This window comes from Pseudorasbora parva, chromosome 18 (assembly GCF_024679245.1).
Source record: "Pseudorasbora parva isolate DD20220531a chromosome 18, ASM2467924v1, whole genome shotgun sequence".
In the NCBI taxonomy this organism is placed as follows: Eukaryota; Metazoa; Chordata; class Actinopteri; order Cypriniformes; family Gobionidae; genus Pseudorasbora; species Pseudorasbora parva.
In genome coordinates, this window is record NC_090189.1 from 14,126,126 (window position 1) to 14,146,767 (window position 20,642).

At 39.1% G+C, this 20,642-nt stretch overlaps 1 protein-coding gene across 2 annotated transcripts in view; it reads left to right on the forward strand.

Moving 5' to 3' along the window:
- stxbp1a (syntaxin binding protein 1a) overlaps positions 1-20,642 on the forward strand; it is a 51,382-nt gene that overhangs the window by 28,939 nt on the left and 1,801 nt on the right. The window contains exons 6-19 of one of the 2 annotated variants that reach the window (XM_067424739.1): positions 1,315-1,418; positions 3,098-3,246; positions 3,534-3,618; positions 5,288-5,418; positions 5,907-6,014; positions 6,120-6,180; positions 8,307-8,372; positions 8,476-8,556; positions 12,549-12,687; positions 12,790-12,899; positions 13,016-13,117; positions 13,198-13,283; positions 15,543-15,697; positions 16,593-16,750. In XM_067424739.1, the coding sequence (XP_067280840.1) occupies positions 1,315-1,418; positions 3,098-3,246; positions 3,534-3,618; positions 5,288-5,418; positions 5,907-6,014; positions 6,120-6,180; positions 8,307-8,372; positions 8,476-8,556; positions 12,549-12,687; positions 12,790-12,899; positions 13,016-13,117; positions 13,198-13,283; positions 15,543-15,697; positions 16,593-16,702 (1,487 nt within the window). In that variant the 3' untranslated portion in view covers positions 16,703-16,750. The remainder of the gene's footprint in view (positions 1-1,314; positions 1,419-3,097; positions 3,247-3,533; positions 3,619-5,287; positions 5,419-5,906; positions 6,015-6,119; positions 6,181-8,306; positions 8,373-8,475; positions 8,557-12,548; positions 12,688-12,789; positions 12,900-13,015; positions 13,118-13,197; positions 13,284-15,542; positions 15,698-16,592; positions 16,751-20,642) is intronic. The other variant, XM_067424740.1, reaches the window with a different exon arrangement.

The window sequence follows — 20,642 nt, forward strand, 5'->3', positions numbered from 1 at the left end:
CATTTAACGTCATAAATGAGTTGATGAGCTCTCGTGATGAGAGCTGAGGTAATCGTGACCACATTCGCGGCATACATTCACAACGCGTTTTCAGTTCATGCCTTTGGAAGCTTAACTTTCATAGAAATTAATTTGAGAAGTTAAAACACTTACATTGCTTAGCATCCGTTTAAATTAATGGCTGTAGCTGAATTGTGCTGTGATTGTGATCTCCATCTTTAACCGCCGGACTTGCACATCCGTCATGTTTGTAGTTTTTAAACACTTTTTTATCCGCGTTTGTAGTTCTAATCGAAATCACGTCAAACTCGCAATGGGTTGTGTGGCAATATCAGCCGTTAGAGTGTGTGTCGATCTGTACTTCAAATTTTGACCGGAAATAGTAAACTATCCGGGTATCTTTGGAATACTCTTTTCAACATACTACGATTTGGGACATACTAATTCTTATTTAGAATACTATTTAGTATGGATAGTATGCAAATTGGGACGCAGGGTGCCATTTGTGAAAGGAAATTTATGAATGGGCCATTGAATCATTGGTTTACCCGATTGATTCGCTCAAAACACGGATTCATTCAGAAATTAAAAACACTGTGTTGCTTGGAGACGCACAATTGTTCTGCTCTTTACAGGTTATATTTTCCTTTGAAAAACTGAGCAAAAGCAGACAATATTGTGTCTAAAATATAACAACACTTTTTATTCATTGAACTGTTGTATAAAATTAATATCACATTTGCACTTGTGCTATCCGAGACAAAAACAGCACTCATGTGATATTGCGCTCTTTACTTGTGCTATATTGCTTAACTATATCATAATACTGTATAAATATGAGACACATAGGGGAATTTTTGCCCTGATATCTTGAATTTTAGGGTTATTCTAACTGCATTCTATAGGCTTTATCACACAGTGAGCTGTTGCTTTCCTTTATGTTTGTCACCAATCAATCGGGTGTGTTAATAATTTTAACATGCTCTTTTTCCCCATAACTAATTAATTAAGTTAACGCGTTAAATCAACAGCCCTAAGAAATATTGCAGCTGATATATTTGGGTTATACTTTAAATATTATTATATATATATATATATATATATATATATATATATATATATATATATACTGTATATATATATATATATACTGTATATATATATATATATATATATATATATATATATATATATATATATATATATATATATATATATATAAAATACTAAAATAGTATTAGGTAATGTATATAATGTCCTATACACTGCTTTCATGGCTCTAAATGTCATGCCATCTACCCATGTTTCTTACAGCTTGCCCGGACCCCCTGTTTAATGATGTGGTGAAGAGCCGTGCCTCCAAAACCATTAAAACCCTAAATGAGATCAACATCGCCTTCCTGCCGTATGAGTCCCAGGTGAGCAATTTCGGGAGCGGTAAGGAAGAGAGAGGGAAAAATCTAGGGGAATAATGACAGTCCATATAGCAAATGAATGTAGAAATAGAACTAGAGTGTTCCAGAACAGCTCTGAGGCTGGGGGGGGGGATGCGGTCTGGCCTACAATGCTTTGCTGCTGAGGCTGTCTGCTATGATTAATTCAGTGGAGTCAGAGGAGCTGTGCGTTTCCTGGCGTGATGCTGCAGCTCAGTGCTTCGCGAGCTTGCCTCGTTCAGCAGCACGTAATTGGCCGATGCAGCATCCACAGAGAGCCTCTGCCAATCAGAGGAGGTTATGAGAGGGAATGAGCATGAAGGGGAACCCATCTGCTGAACAGAAGGATAGTCATGTGACCTAATGTGTGTGCCGACAGGGGGTGGGGAGGGGTGGTTGCGAAGACCTATACAGTCTGCCACAGTTTGTCAGAGAGATATAGCATAGATTGGGCCAGAGGATAGGCCTTATGGACTAACTGGAGACTTAAGCATGTGACATGCATACAAAACTCACACTGTCATTTATTCAGAAATATGTGACCCTGGACCACAAAACAAGTCATAAGTTGCACATAGCCAACAATACATTGTATGAGTCAAAATTATAGATTTTTCTTTTATGCCAAAAATCATTAAGATATTAAGTAATGACCATGTTCAGTGAAGATATTTTGTAAATTTTCTACCGTAAATATATATAAAAATATTATTAGTAATATGCGTTGCTATGGACTTGCTAAGGAAAAATGATTTTCTCAATATTTAGATTTTTTTGCACCCTCAGATTCCAGATTTTCAAATAGCTCAATGGAATACAATGGAAATATTATTTATATTTATCAGATGATGTATAAATCTGAATTTTAAAAAATGACCCTTATGAATGGTTTTCTAGTCCAAATTCATTTATACAGAATTTGTAATATTTTTACTTATAGAACATTTTTGAAAAACATATAAACTACTGTTCAAAAGATAAAGATTCATATATATATACTATGATAAATATTAGTTTACTTTGATGAATGGAAGGTTAGCATTTATTTGAAATATATATATATATATATATATATATATATATATATATATATATATATATATATATATATATATATATATATATATATATATGTTACTTTTATTTAGCAAGAATGCATTAAATTAATTTTGAATTGATTGAAGTGACAGTAAAGACATTGAAAATGTTATATTTCAAATAAGTGCTGTTATTTTAACGTTCCATTCATCAAAGTAAACTAATATTTATCATAGTTTCCACAAAAATATTCAGCAGTGCAACTGTTTTCAACACTTATAAATAAGAAATGTTTCTTGAGTAGTAAATTAGCATATTAGAAGGATTTCTGAAGGATCATGTGACATTGACGACACTGTGAGTAATGATGCTGAAAATTCAGCTCTTATCACAGGAATAAATTACACTTTAAAATATATTCAATTAGAAAAAAGTTGTTTAAAATTACATTAATTTATTGATTAATGTAATTTAAATGTAATTGTTTTTATGGGCCCCTAAATGGCACATAAAAACAAAGCAAAAAGAAGCTGGAAAAAAAGACAAAATGTCAGCTGACCAATCTGCTTGTCCACAACATTGCTCTATCAGTAATGAGTATGAATGTGTGTATTGTGTGTGTTTAGGTGTTCTCTTTGGACAACCCTGATGCCTTCCAAAGTTTCTACAGCCCTCACAAGACACAACTGAAGAACCCTGTGATGGAGCGGTTGGCCGAACAGCTGGCAACTCTGTGTGCCACGCTGAAGGAATACCCTGCCGTCCGATACCGAGGGTAAGACACGACGGGCCACACTGTACTGAGTCTTTATCTAAGGCTCTTTATAACTGACATACTGTTATATCTGACCTGATGTTTCCGATGGTGCGTTTTCACATATGCAATCATATTTATCCAACATACAGTATATAAAATTACAGCAGGAACTAGTGGACAAGACAGATACCAGTCATCTCTGGATCAGATTTCAGTAAAAGTGGCTGCTCTTCAGGATCAACAGAGCTGTGTACCGTTTGGTCTGTCTGTCTGTCTGCTCTAATGCTCTGAATCTCTGTGCACAGGGAGTATAAAGATAACGCCACTCTGGCTCAGTTGCTTCAAGACAAACTGGACGCCTACAAGGCAGATGATCCTACAATGGGGGAGGTGAGCGGCGCATCTCAGATATTGCACAGCAGGAGATAATACATGTATAAATGAATATGCTAGAAAATGGGGTATATGTACAGGGGATGGGGGATCAGAAAAAGGTTCCAAGTCCCAGCTGGTTTTTGGAAAGACTTTTGGTTTGATTTAGTTAAACCCATAAAAGAAGAAATGACGACTTAAAAAGTGTAATGCCTTGCCGTTCAAAACACTTACGCTATGTCCGATGCCATCATTGCAGCAGTTACACTTTTTTCATAATTTTAAAACAGAAGGCAGGCTGCTGGAAGCTAGATATTTTACTCTATTATGTGTTAAATATGGATATTTTTCTTACACACACACACACACACACGCACGCACGCACGCACGCACGCACGCACGCACGCACACACACACGTTGGTCTATGTTTCCGTCCTTCGGATGAGACGTTAAACCGAGGTCCTGACTCTCTGTGGTCATTAAAAATCCCATGATGTTCTTCGATAAAGAGTAGGGGTGTAACCCCGGCATCCTGGCCAAATTTGCCCACTGGCCTCTGTCCATCATGGCCTCCTAATCTTCCCCCTATCCTGATTGGCTTAATCACTCGGTCTCCTCTCCACCAATCAGCTGGTGTGTGGTGAGCGTTCTGGTGCAATATGGCTGCCGTCGCATCATCCAAGTGGATGCTGCACATTGGTGGTGGTTGAGGAGATTCCCCCTTCTATGTAAAAGCGCTTTGAGTGCCTAGAAAAGCGCTATATAAATGTAATGAATTATTATTATTATTATTATTATTATTATTATTATTATTATTATTATTATTATTATTATTATTATGTGGTTTACAGGGACTCTCCATAGGCGTAATGGTTTTTATACCATACAAACCGTATTTTCTATCCCCCTACACTGCCCCTGCCCCTAAACCTACCCATCACAGGAAACATTCTGCATTTTTACTTTCTCAAAAAAACATCATTTAGTATGTTTTTAAGGCCATTTGAATTATGAGGACATTTGATATGTCCTCATAAACCACATTTATAGTGTAATACCAGTGTAATACTCATGTAGTTATACAAATGTGTGTCCTCATAAACCACATAAACAGGCTCTCACACACACACACACACACACACACACACACACACACACACACACACACACACACACACACACACACACACACACACACACACACACACACACACACACACACACACACACACACACACACACACACACACACACACACACACGTCGCTTCAGAAGACCTTTACTAATCCCCCTGGAGCCATGTGGTGTACTTTTATAATGGATGGATACAATATTTTGGGCTTCAAAATCTGGGCTGCCATTATAATGCTTTTTTAAATATATAACAGATTGTATTAATCTGAAATAAGAATGTCATATACACCTAGGTTGGCTTGAGGATGAGTAATTCATGAGCTAATTTAAATTTTTTGGGTGAGCTATCTCTTTTAGCAACCAAAAGGTGAACTGACAATAAGTGAGTTACTGAGGTAATTCTTCCATATTGAGAAATTTGAGCTGCTTATGTCAGCTTCGTTCCTGCCTGCCCACATTATCATGTTTGTGGGTGGCTTTGTTAATCTAAAAACGTCTCGTGCTGAACATAAAGCAAGAGTAGATTTTTATATATATTTTATCTCTCTGCAGGGTCCAGACAAGGCTCGCTCTCAGCTCATTATTCTGGACCGGGGTTTCGACCCTGTTTCTCCCGTCCTGCACGAGCTCACCTTCCAGGCTATGGCCTATGACCTGCTGCCCATCGAGAATGATGTTTACAAGTGAGTAAAATAAATCAATCATCTATCTATCTATCTATCTATCTATCTATCTATCTATCTATCTATCTATCTATCTATCTATCTATCTATCTATCTATCTATCTATCTATCTATCTATCTATCTATCTATCTATCTATCTATCTATCTATCTATCTATCTATCTATCTATCTATCTATCTATCTATCTATCTATCAGTTTTCAATAGTAGGCCTATTTACACAAATATTAACCTTTTATATGATTAAAATACATCCCTTATAATAGATATAATACAATATAAAATAATAAAACAATACATTAAAAAAATATCAAACAGAAAATGTATATTGTGCACAGGTGTTATTATCATAGGAGTAATTTAATTAATAAGTACATAACCATCCTTGGTTGATTAACAAGATAATACATTTTATAAATGTATACTATATGTATGAATAATCCATAAATACCTAATATATAAATATTTGTTTAATTTGTATCTGGTAGGTATGACACCAGTGGGATAGGTGACTCTCGCGAAAAGGAAGTGCTTCTGCACGAAGATGACGACCTTTGGGTGGCGCTACGGCACAAACATATTGCTGAGGTCTCTCAGTGAGTAAAACCTCATATATTTCTGACCTTAAGCTCTGTTTTTTCTGTAATATTCTCGATCTGTAAATGTTCTCTCCCTCCTTTTTTCATTTCCCTCGCTTGCAGGGAGGTGACACGCTCCCTGAAGGAATTTTCTGCCAGTAAACGGATGACCACTGGAGAGAAGGTACGCTGGAGTCTGGCTGAGGGGGGAAGGGCCTGCAAGAGAGAGAGAGAGAGAGAGAGAATGAGAGAGAGAGAGAGAGAGAGAGAGAGAGAGAGAGAGAGAGAGAGAGAGAGAGAGAGAGAGAGAGAGAGAGAGAGAGAGAGAGAGAGAGAGAGAGAGAGAGAGAAAGAAAATGAAGAGTAGAAAAGAGAATAGTGTTGTGTGGGCGAGGGAGGATAGCCTGGCAGATGAGATTGCGTTGGCAGCCGAATCCAAAGCGTAATGGCTGACTCATATGAAAGCACTCTGAGGCTAATGCAGGATTAGTATTGATTGACTTACTGACACAGCACAAACAAACACACATTTTGCTGTAAAAGTACTATGCAATAGTGTATAATTAGGTTGACCATATTTTAGATTTTTTTTATGGTGGAATACGGGACGAATAGGCTCCACAACCCAGAACCGACTACATTCACATGAGATACTCCACATGATAGCCATTTTGACAACAGTGTCTGTATATGGCCATTCAGGTGCAAAGAACTAATTTGGGAATGCATGCTTTCTGAGGGTGTGTTCACCCTCAGAAAGCACGTTTGGCTCGATCAAAACGAACCCATTTGAATTTGAGTAAGTGTGAACGCTGCCATCCGAATCCTGGTGCGCACCAACAAGCAGACCAAGGCTGAAAAAATGGGTCTCATGCCACATTCACATGCTATCGGAAATGTGATAATTCCCACTTCTGAAGTCGTGATTCCGAGCTCATCCCATTCAAATTGTGAAATGTGCATTCATGTGCAATTTTTACCCAGGAAACTCGTATTTGTGATAATTGCGAAAGCACGTGAATGCAGCATCAGTCCCCTTCCAAACCTGTCTTTTACTGTCTATGTTCCAAACAACACGGACCAAAGGCATGTAAATTAACCAAAAACGGGACATGACATCACAAGATGTGACCCTAAAAAGGTCAGAATACTCGCATACCTGTTTTTCTCATCATAGTCACAATGTTGCCCATCACAGGTAGGCACAGGCGGTTCAGGTTCAGGACCGTGTCTCCTTGCTGCAGATCTTCGTATGTGTGTGTGTGACGGAGCAATTCCTGGCACTGTTTTGACTCCTTTACACATTTTATCAGTTATTCAAGATTTTCAGCTGATCAAAATACCATCATATGTAGGCTACGCACACCCTGCACATCAATAAGCTGCCTAGTTCACTAGTCAGGGCACTGATGATCAGGACATAAGTCAATGGGCTGACTCCCTGATCAGTGCCCTGACAACTAAACAAGGGAGCTGATTGAGACGCACCCACATACAACATTTAGCCCAGCATTTAGCGCATTTTCTACAGCCCTCACAGGACACAGCTGAAGAACTGTAGGCTGTAGAAAATTCGTCCATGGTTGGCCGAACAGCTGGCAACTCTGTGTGCCACGCTGAAGGAACACGCTGCCACGCATTTAGCCCAGCACGCATCATTGTTTTGGATGTTCAGTAAGTTCTGACACGAAATATACGTAGTTAATAAAAGCCGACTAATCAGGTTGTGAACATATCCATTGGCCTTAAGGTTCGGAATCTTTAGGTATGGTCTTAAATTGCCAATGTAAACACTAAACAGACCAGGACCAAATTAACCACAACCTGAGAGAGCGCTTCTGGTGTGTCATTCAGCGCGGTAACACATTGAGTTATTTTTTCAACTTGCTGTGCATAATAACTGACTCTTTCTAAAGATCATTGTTTAACGTACACATACGCTTCTTTGACATCTTCGTCTGACTTGATCTCCTCCGCTCTCTCTAATATCCTGCCTTCACAAACTGCAAGTTAATCTATGACGAATTGTTATTTTGTTCTTCAAAATATACTACGACTGGCCTTTGATTTTTATAATCTCCTAACAAAGACAATTAAGGAAGGAAAAAACGGGACAACATGATTTTTTCATAAGTCAGGACACTAAAAATAGAGCTGAAAAAATGGGACATCTGGTCACCATAGGTATAATTTAATATAGCATAACAGCTTTTATATTGCGCTGTATTTGGCTCACTGGATCTGAGATGCGTCTTGAGGCAGCGCCTGATCTTTGCTGTCTTTTCTGAGATTGTCCTTTGTTTCTTTCAGACCACCATGAGGGATCTGTCTCAAATGCTGAAGAAGATGCCGCAATATCAGAAAGAGCTCAGCAAGGTGAGAGAGGTCACAAGAGATGTGCAATCAGCCAAACAGGAGACCTCGTGGGAATTGCAGTTCCAATATTTAACTTACTGACCCTTAAAATCTGTCCCTTTAGTACTCAACCCATCTGCAGTTGGCCGAGGACTGCATGAAACACTACCAGGGAACCGTGGACAAGCTGTGCCGTGTAGAGCAGGTACAATTTCACACCAGACATCACTGCCACAAGATAGGGGGTCTGTGAAAAATTCTGACAAACAGTCAGAAATTAATATTATAACATTCACCAAATGTGATAATATTGTTAACATTCAATTCTGAGATTAATTGCAATGATTTTATTTATTAGTTATATAAAGTCAAACCAAAAATTATTCAGACACCAGATATAATATTTTACTAGTGGGTGCAGGACACTATAGTAAAAATTATTCAAATTTGGGACCAAAATGATTCAGACACCTTGACCTGACCATGTTTTGCTTAAGCACCACAGACTGAACAAAATGAAGCATTGCTTGGTCATTGGTTGACCTAAATTGGGATTATCTATATGTTCTTAAATTTGACAGCTGATTGGTTGATTGTAATTCATTACATACCATTCTATCAAAGATGGCATTATCAAGATGAATTTGTTCTGATACAGTTTAACTCTTAAAGGGATCCCCTGGTGTTGAGACTTGTATGGCTTAATATAACATAAATGATGTCTCTTACTGAATTATGTAGTAGAAAACCCATGAAAGATCTACGTTATTTTAAAAATCGATTTTATATTTGGACCATGGGCGGCGCCATTTTGTTTGCGTTCTAGGTTGATGACGTAGAGTGGTTGAACTCCTCAATCAGCTGGCGTTACCCGTAGCTATTTTTACCACAACGCAACTCGAAAATTGTTTCAGAGTTAAACAAAACCAATGAATTCCTTTGTAATTATACTTAAAACACACTCAAACATACATGTGCACACAAACTCACCTACACAAGTCACAAACAGATCGGCGGCCGGGCACACACACCTGACAGGCGCTGTCTCAATCGAGATGTTGGGCTGCTCAGTCTCCACGACAGGGGCTGAATCTGAAATCGACCCTATACCCTTAAATAGGGCATTATTTGAAGGGACGGACATTTGTAGTGTTGTCCATAGTGGACATGTTCGAGTGCAGTCATTCAGTCTCACGTTCCACCGCAATAACGAGTGTACAGCCGATTTACAAACAGCTGTCCGACTTCACGCACTCAAACATACATGTGCACACAAACTCTCTCTCTCACACAGACTCACACACACCCCAACAGATCGGCGCGAACACACACACACACACACCCCAACAGATCGGCGCGAACACACACACACCCCAACAGATCGGCGCGAACACACACACACACACGCACGCACTGCGCGCGCATACATAACCCTCAATCTATTCCCTGTGTTGATATCCTGTTCAACACATCCTGTTCCCTAGATAGACTGTTGATAGTAGATTAACTATAATGCCTAATGTGACCAGCAGAGGGAAATATCTAGGTAGGACGATGGGATAAAGTAACGTGAGGAAGAGAGGCAGGATGTTTTGGTGATGATGCATGCGATTGAGACAGAGCAGTCAGGTGTGTGTGTGCGCGCCCGCCGATCTGTTTGTGACTTGTGTAGGTGAGTTTGTGTGCACATGTATGTTTGAGTGTGTTTTAAGTACAATTACAAAGCAATTCATTTGTTTTGTTTAACTCCGAAACAATTTTCGAGTTGCGTTGTGGTAAAAATAGCAACGGGTAACGCCAGCTGATTGAGGAGTTCAACCACTCTACGTCATCAACCTAGAACGCAAACAAAATGGCGCCGCCCATGGTCCAAATATAAAATCGATTTTTAAAATAACGTAGATCTTTCATGGGTTTTCTACCACATAATTCAGTAAGAGACATCATTTATGTTATATTAAGCCATACAAGTCTCAACACCATGGGATCCCTTTAAGGCTGCCACATACTCCACAATCATATTTTTTTTTCTTGCGCATACATTTTTCTTGCGGGTGTCCGAGAACTATTGTGTGATTGGTCATAAATTTAAAGTGGGCGGGGTTAATGCAGAGAAAGCAGATGATCGGCAACTGCTTTTCTCGTGAAGTATGAATGTATTGTTCTTGCCACCTCAAGAAAATCCTGCATTTCTCATTTTTTTAACCAAAATATATATGTTAAAGGGGTACTTCAGCGCTGGGAAGATGAATCTGTATTTAAACTGGGTCATTAATGTAGTAGAAATGTGAAATTACTTTTTAATTTGGTGCTTTCTAGACTGAGAAAAGACAGAAAATTGATTTTTGTCTCATGGGGATGAAAGACTACAATTCCCAGAATGCTTCGCTGCCCTGTGAGGCCATTCCCAACCGCTACTGAATGAAACTAAAAACACTTTTACTTTCCCACCAACGCGTTCATCTTCATAAAATCAGTTCAGTTAGAGAACAGACACTACAATTAAAAACTGAAAGTGTCTGTTCAATATATTAAACAGCTGGGGAAGTGTGAGCACAATGCTGCAGGAGTCAGATTACACGCATCGTGATGAGCTCAATAAGCTCTCCTGATGAGAGCTGAGGTAAACGCGACCAGACTCACGGCATAGATTCTCAGCGCGTTTTCAGTCTGGTGCGTTTTCAGTTCATGCCTTTGGAAGATTAACTTTCATAGGATTTTATACTCACTTATTTATAGGATACTCCCTTTGCTCTGGCTGCACTGTTTTCATGAATGCCTGAGCCGAACTGAGCTGTGAGTGCGACCCCATCCCCCATATGCGAGTTGAAAACATACGGAAATGGCTCCCTCTCCTTGCTGTAGTCTTTAGCGTCCGGCCAAACATTTTACAGATGACGCAAATCAACGATATTTGTTGATACAGTCATTTTTCCAGAAATAAAATGCATAAATCTGTCGTCTCAGGTTTATATATAAATTACCTTTTTTTTTCTTTTTTACATAAATAAATAAATAAATATATATATATATATATATATATATATATATATATATATATATATATATATATATATATATATATATATATATATATATATATACACTCTAAAAAATGCTGGGTTAAAAACAACCCAAGTTGGGTTGAAAATCCACTAACCCTGGGTTGTTTTAACCCAGCCATTGGGTTGTCTTAAGCAACATTTAACCCAACCGCTGGGTTAAAACAACTCAACCGTTGGGTAAAATCAACCCAATTGTTGGGTTAGTGCATTTTCAACCCAACTTGGGTTGTTTTTAACCCAGCATTTTTTAGAGTGTATATACACACACACACACACACACACACACACACACACACACACACACACACACACACACACACACACACACACACACACACACTGCATTATATTAATTATTTGTCATATTAATATAGAGTATGCAATTTACTTTTGTAAATATACCAGTCTGTTACTAGTTGGTTTGTTACTAGTTTGTTACCTGCTTGCTGCAAATTCTGGTGCGTGAAATACTATTATATATAGTTACACATAATATTGTTTATTGTTGCCATAAGTGACACAAATCCTGATTTGAAATTTCCTAATAAACCAACTAAAATTGCAAATGTACTGTATGTCTGTGAATATATTTTAGGAGCCGGGTCACGTTTTATTTTATGATTTGATTAATGAACCTGTAATAGGACAGTACCGTGCTATAATCATCTATGCCTCCTCCGTTTATGGCTTCTAGCAAAAGACATTTGATTCTATTTCTATGATGTGGGCTGAAAGCAGCCAAAGTGAGAGGTGGCGGGGAGGAAAAAACACAGGAGCTGCCTGGAAAAGTTACCCATGAGGTCACGATTCATTTTCAATGAGGGGGTGAGCAGAGCGGAGCCAAGTGCAGTGGAACTGCCACAATGAGCGATAGAGTATGAAGTGTGTGTCTAAAAGCTGTGTGCTACGAATAGCAACTTCGTCTATATCAGCTTTACCAGGATCTGTCACTGGTTAAAACGATCTAACTAAGATAATCAGATGCAAACCATGGTTTTACTTGTAGTTAGATGGTTTAACTATGGTGGCCATTCAAGAACTATGGTACATGTATTGCAAGGGAAAGTAATTTCTGTTTTTATTACCCTGTCATTTGAGCATTATTTATTAACTGTGCTCTATCACCCGGCAGGATCTCGCTATGGGAACAGACGCAGAGGGTGAAAAGATTAAAGACCCCATGAGGGCCATCGTGCCAATCTTGCTGGATGCCAACGTCAGCACCTACGACAAGATCCGCATCATCCTGCTCTACATTTTCCTGAAGAACGGTTAGGGAGACTATGGCAGCCATTTTATACATCGGTTTGCATTTCATTGCCCTGATCAGCCATTTTGTAACGCGGCTTGTGTGTTCATGTGTGGCAAAACAGGGATCACAGAGGAGAACCTTAACAAGCTCATCCAACACGCCCAGATCCCTCCTGAGGACAGTGAGATCATCACCAATATGGCTCACCTGGGTGTCCCAATCATCACAGATGTACGCTATCTGCCTCCTGTCTTAAGCAACGATTAAATGTCACTGGCTGTTAAAGCATTGTACGGCTTCTGTGACCTTCCATTGATGTTTGTTTGCTTTGTTTCTGTATGCTGCAGTCTACTCTCCGCAGAGGCAAGAAGCTCGATCGCAAGGAACGTGTGAGCGAGCAGACCTATCAGCTCTCTCGCTGGACCCCGCTGATCAAGGACATCATGGAGGTAAATCCTGATCTATTGAGTTTGAAATAAAAAGATCCATGTGTAAATATGTGATCTTACTTTGTTTGTGAATCTTGCAGGATGCTATTGAGGAAAAGCTGGACACCAAACACTACCCGTACATCTCAACACGCTCGTCCTCTTCCTTCAGCACTTCTGCAGTCAGGTACGCACACACGCTCACTAAAGTTGGGTCAAATTCAGAATTTAAGGCTCCCTTAAAATAAAGAGTTATTTGAATTTAAATAGGCCACATCCCACAGGAAGGTCGAATGGAATGACAGGTAGAGGAATTTAATACACTGCAAATACTCTCGGCTAGTTTTGTTTACTAAACAAAATGGGTTAAAACAGATGAATTATTAGGTGTTTTTTAATTTATATATTATTATTTAACTAACGTTAATAAAAATGGAAAACTACTGTAACAAATGAATTGACTATTTTTAGTTAATGAATTAACTAGGTTTAACAAACGAGCCCTTATTGTAACGTGTTACCATTTTATTATTTACCTTCTCATCAATCATTAAAAACATTTTTGACAATTTTAAATCAATAAAAACTTTACTTACAGCAGTTATATTAATTCCTTTAAATGTCCTACCATTTCAAACACTTCAAATCAAATTCACAAATTAGAATTTCAAAGGCAATTCTAACACACAGGTGAATACATGCAGTTTTATATTGCACAAGTCAAAAGATAGAAGTAACTTGGATCAATAATCAGTTGTGCAGAGGGGTGGGGAGAAGACTGAGATCAATACCATGATTGGTGGGTTGTGCGATATGTGGTGGGGGTGAACAAGTCGCTTTTTAAAAGCAATGTGGAGACTGGGATATTTCCTCAGGGTCAGCAGTAATGATCCCGGCACGCTGTTCTGCTTTCAGGGCAAACAAACCAGCACAGCTCCTGTAAACATTAGCAGAGATGAAACAGGAAGCCCCTGACTCCCACAGAGGGAGAGCTGGGAGCTGGTGGGTCTCATTGCATAGTTATTGATTGGACTCGAGATCGCCAGTGTTCATGGCATTCCCCTCTCATTTTGCTTGCAAATGTCGCCGCGTCTCCACTTCCTTCCACTGCAGAAAAATTAAAGGCATAGTTCACCCATTCTGTCATCATCTACTCCCCCTCAAGTTGTTCCAAACCTGTATACATGTCATTGTTCTGCTGAACACAAAATATATTTTAAAGAATGACGGTAACCAGACAGGTAGCCATTGATGAGCCAATGACTTCAATTATATATGTTTTTTTTATACTATGGAAGTCAATGGTGCTCCACAACTGTTTGGTTACCCACATTCTTCAAAATATCTTCTTTTGTGTTTGGCAGAAGAAATAAAAACATACAGGTTTGGAACTACATAAAAAGCAAATGATAACAGAGTTAAAATTTTTGGGTGAACTATTGCTTTAAGGCAAAATATCACAGAAACGTTCCCCGTTTTATAGCAACTAAAACCAAAACACTTGAACATACGTCTACATGATAGGAACAACTACCTAATATGACAGAAACCATCTAATAATATTTGAAGTGTAATTGAATTTTTTTTTTAGTTTGGCTTGCATCCCTTTCGATTATATGAAGGGCAGGGTTAATAACCTATACTGCAGCCAGCCACCGGGGGCATGTTTTTGCTTCACTTTTCAGGACCATAGACTGTAAAAAAATATGGACGTAGCGTCCGTGACGTCACCCATAGGATTCCGATAAGCCGTTCTGAAGCTTAAAGTAGGGGCGAGCTGGGCATTGCCATCTTGTGAGCGAGTCATCGCGTGTCACTCCCGGATAACAGAAAATGGGCAAGAAGGCGGGATATGTGCGGAGCTGAGGTGACGTAATGACTATAGACGGCAGATAAATGGCTATCCACTTGTAACCACGCCCTTAATTATGCACAACTTTAAGGCTTTATATAACGTAAACGAATGAGTTATAAGAACACCCCCCTCACAGTTGTCATAAAGATCAAAATTAGCCTTATAAGCCAAAACCACAATTTGTACCAGGCTGTAAACATGTTTTATTCTTCTTTAAAGTTGAGAATTTAAACATGGGGCTCAATGAGATTCTGCTCCCTTCTGGAGCCTGTCCCTAGAGGCCAGTTAAGAAATTGCAGTTTACATTACTTCCGTATTGGCTTCAAGAGAGATCGCGGAAGGTTGCCGCTTGTTCAGGACGTGTACAGCACACTTGCTATACATACTTTAATATATGCCATAATTCAGTGGGTAAGTGCGGCAAAGACGAAACATCGTGCAAAAAAGCTAGTGCAGTTTCAAACTACTGCCACTAGAAGGCCATAAATTGACTGCAACCACAGATACCTTTAACTAAGATTCCATCTTTTGGTTTGAAAAAAGAATTGTACCTTGAAGTTGACATGCTTGAATGTATTTTTCCCATGGCAGTGCCCGATATGGCCACTGGCACAAGAATAAAACCCCTGGAGAGTACCGCACAGGCCCTCGCATCATGGTCTTCGTCATCGGTGGCGCGTCCTTTAGCGAGATGCGTTGTGCCTATGAGGTCACACAGGCCAATGGCAAATGGGAGGCCATCGTTGGTGAGTCTGCAGAGAATACTGCTAAAAATCGTGTGTTAAGTTATTAAGCAACCGCCCTTTAATGCCTTAGATTGATACCTTTACCTTTAACTATACATGTGTTGATATGTGTAATCAAACTGGCAAATCTGTCTTGTATAATTTTCCTGTGCTCTTGTCTTGTATTTTGTGCTTGTCATGTTTTAACTGCTTTTAAATTGCAGTCGTGAGCCTCTGCTGTGTTCATAAGTCAATGTTCGTAAGTTCTTCTGTGTGTCTGTTTTGTGTGTGTGTGTGTGAGATAGGGTTTTTTGCTTAAGATTTATGCTTAATGTTTTAGAATCGTCTTTTTATCATAGCTTTAAAGATTATGGCAGCCACCGTCTGCACTATTATTGGTAGTTGCCGTATTACGTTGCTTTTACATTTGCATACAGATTCTCAAATGCACGCAACAGTAAAATGATCGGCACTGCAAATTACTGGCAGCGTGAACGCCCCTTTAGAGGTTAATTCCGTAGTACGGCAAAAAAGAGTTGTTTTCCTTAGTTACACAATAGTTACACAATTTTGTTCAAGTATGAGGCTGGCCTTTATCACTATCTGAGTTGAAAGACCTCAGGTGAGACAATTGGCTAATTGTGAATCTTTGTGGAATAAGTTACGATACATTTAGTTGATAAAAGGAGGCCTACAAGTTGCAGAGGCTTCCTTCAACGATACATCCACCCAGAGCTTCCAAAAATCATTTTTGTCAGGGTTCTAGGATAATATTTCTGAAACATCAGGATCTACAGATGGTGGGAAATGGTGTTTTAACCCTCTTTTGTCCCCATAAAGATTAACGGTGGTGAAAGAACGTGAGGTGCGGTGTGAGATTAATTCTGAGCGTGAAGCCACCTTTGTTCCTCCGCAGGTTCTACTCACTTGCTCACCCCAACCAATTTTCTAATGGACCTGCGGCACCCCGACTTCCGAGAATCCACTAAGGTGTCCTTTGAGGACCCTGACCCCTCAGAAGAGTGAGAGAGAGAAAGAGGGAAGGGTGGGAGAGAGAAATCACACTCTGACAAAGTAAAGGCAGCCGAACAAAGAAACCCTTTCTGAACCCCCACAGCACAAGGGCTTTCTTTTCTTGCTCCTGTTACCACACTCTACCGTTTTATAACGCCACCACGCCTCAGGGATGGGTGTCCGGCTCCTGCCTCACTGAAAAGCTGACCTGCGAGTCTCATTCAGGCTCCGCCTTCTATTGGGACCAGCCAATATTAATCTGTCTCGATTGGCTGGCTGAATGCCCCATTCAGAACTGCAGTGGGCGGAGCCTTTTTTGAGTGACAGATGCAGTAGGGGTCCTGACCCCATCCCTGTTGACCACATCCTCTCAGTTGGGTGGATTAAACTGCATTCTCCTCACGATGCACCTTTTAATTCAATGGAGCCTCCTCTTCCGGCAAGGAAGGACTTCCATTTGCCCTCCCAAATTTTAAAAGCTTAATTTTCCCGCAGATTTAATCTACCCTCAAGATTCACCATATTCCGATTATTTCTGAATAACAATCCAAGGCAATCACTCATATTATTAACTTTGTTTTTTTCCAACTATGGAGAGGTAATTGTATTTGATGTTGGATGCCAATTGCAGGCTAATTTTTTTTTGTTTTTAATCTAGTTTCTCAAACTACCTCACATCACGTCTACATGACCAAGTGGCCGTCTGCAAAGAATATATGTTAAAACAACTTCTGCCAGAGAGCGACTGGCTCTTTTCTTTCTGTATAATTCTTCTGCAGATGCCAAAGCTTGAAATGTAGCTGTGTTCTTCAGATATGCTTTAGCACTAACGCTTCCCCTCCAAACACTAACATCTTCAAAAACTAACTAGTTTGGGCCCTGGCTTTGACATTTTTTCAGAAACATTCATGTTATGCCTCAGGAGCTGTTTTCTGCATTCAAAATAGTTGATTATAAAGCTGACCACGTCATATATCATAATCAATCAATGAGACTAGTGGTTCATGACTGATACTTCCAAATGGATGTTTTAAACAAGCTTAGCAACACTTTATATTACAGCACTGTAATTCCTGTGCAGGCTTGTGGTTTCATGAAGTGTTATAAATGACTCATTGTTACTTGTATAAAACCTACAATTAGTCGTCTTCGCTCTTAAAGGAATGTTCTGGGTTTAATAAAAGTGTGTGTCATGCTCTTGCGACTAAAGAACTAGCTAAACTCACATTTGCAATGGAAGTCTATGGGGCACTGCTTCGTAACAACATTCAAATACACGCAGTCAAAGCCATAAGACTTGAACATTATCCACGTACCTTTCCGTACACGTTTATATGCAATATTTTAGTTCCTTATTTTCCTCTTTTAAAGCTACACTGTGATATTTTCCCCCATCTAGCGGTGAAAAGGTATATGACCATCCATTGAATAATAGTTTCTGTTCCTCTCAATTCTGATTTCGTTTTAACTACTACGGTGGCCGATTTAGTCCAAGATTAAGATGGCAATCCCCCTCTTCACATTCGACACGGTGCGATCGAGTGTTAAAACGTGAAAGGCGAAGCTTGAATTTACGGGTATGTCCCTCTTTGGCTAATATACTTTCCAGATGGAGGAGCAACATGGCGACCAGCATTCGAACCCCCTCACCCATATGTATTTTCAATGGCATATTATAAACTGACGAGAATACTTTATTACTTGAAAGAAGTAAATATACATTAATGAGCACATATTTTTGAAAGAACTAAGTGTTTTTAGCTAAGAATACACTAAAAAAGTTAAACAGTGTAGCTTTAAAGGGTTAGTTCACCAAAAAATGATCCAAGAGGTCTCTGAACCACAGGCTGCCCATAATATTCACTTTTGGGTGAACTAACCCTTTCATTTAAACCCTTCAGAATACTTTGCCCCGTAAACTTCTATTGTAAAAGCATTGCTGTGTTTTTACAAACAAATGGTACAGATGATTAGCCTGACAAGCCAGACCCACATCGAGATGTTTGGTCTGGAAACTCACCATTGACAGGGCTCAATCCGAGGGGCGGGATAAACGGTTGTCTTTCAAACTCCCTCTGCACGCGATAGGATAGCGTTACACCAACCAGAGCAACGAAGGTGAAACAGAGCTTGTTGATAGATTAAACTTTCGCCGTATCCGGTCAGCAAAACTCAGAATACATCTTCCCTTTTTAAGAATGACTTCAGTGCCGTTCTTTGTACTTTTCTCAGAGAAAAGCTTAACTCCAAGTCTTCCAGAGTCGCGGTCAAAGCTGATTCGATTCCCTAGTTCAGTTGTCAGGGCACTGATCAGGGAGTCAGCCCATTGACTTATGTCCTGATCAGTGCCCTTACTACTGAACTAGGGAGCTGACTGAGACACACCATCTGTGTTTACTAGAAGCACGCAAACGCAACTTGGCCGTCGTCATTATTGCCCCGCCCACCGACTCTATACACAATGTGATTGGCCTGGCAAGAGTTCGGCAATTACAGCTCAGAAGGGTTTTGAGAATTATATTGAACCCGGAATATTCCTTTAACTCAACACTGATGTAATCGGAAGCACTACAAAGAGTAAATATAACATTTAGAAGCCAACAAATGCACATGAGGTCCTGTAATACAAAGTGTCCTTCTCTATACGTTTTCTGACTAAACCATTGTTCAAGAATGATCTCATCATTCAAGTGTCAGCCTGCTAAAGCTATATCCCTTTTAATTTCCCCCTTTTTCTGTTGGTTTTTCGTGTTCGTAAATGATCACACCATATGCAGTATGCCAGTCCTAACCCATACTGCAACATGAAACACTTCTTGACTGTTCCAGCCATTATCGAACTATAATATGGTTTGTTTTCATGGATCTTTAATTTAGACCCGTTCATCTAGTTGAAGAGCTACAATTCACATTTGCGTATCTGGTTAGCGATTAGCAAAGCTGCATTTTTTGCATTTAGTTGGCCTGGTAGATTATATCAGCTGTGGTCAAAATGAGACCATTTAAATGTATGTTCAAAGCGGAGTGTGCAACTACACATTGAGTTCTGCTTATTCAAGGTAATACTATACACTCATTATCATCTGATTTTAATCAGTTGATCTTTTTATTGCATTGCAGTGTGAATGTGAACGTGCAGCTTTGCTAAAAAAAGTAGATTAACAGGGAGTAGAATAAACATTTGTTCCACAGGGCACCAGCATCTGAAATTATTTCAGTGGGTTAAGGGCCCTGTGCACAAATGTTTTTGGATAGTTTGAAATTACAGTATCTGTAATGGGGTAGAAATGCGTCTTCAGCTAATTATCTAATCAAAATTTGTCCTTACGATTTGTTATATTATAACATTTTTAGATTCAAAGAAACATACATACACACTACTGTTCATATTTAAAAAATAAACATCTCTTATGCTCACCAAGGCTGCATTTATTTGCTCAAAAACAGTAAAAACAGTAATAATGTAAAATATTAATTATTATAATAAAAAATATTTTTTTTTAGAGAATACTACGATTACACTATTTTGAGGGTCCACTTTAAACATTCTGTTGACCAAATAACATTGCACTCACCTGCCAACTAACTCTCATTAGAGTAGTCTGTAGTTGACTGTAAGGGTTTGGGTTATAGAATAAGTTGACATGTAATTGCAAAGTTACTTATTGTTAGGATCTCTAAAGTGGACCATCGAAATAAAGTACCTATTTTAAAAATGTAATTTATTCCCGTAGTGGCACAGCTGAATTTTCAGTATCATTCTTCTAGTCTCCAGTGTCACATGACATTATTGTAATATGCTGATTTGCTGCTCAAGAAACATTTCTTATTTATCAATGTTGAAAACATTTATGAAAAGTCTTTACTGTCCCTTTTGATGCATCCTTGCTGAATAAGAGTATTAACTTAAAAAAATAATAATTCTGACACCAAACTTTTTAACGGTAGCGTA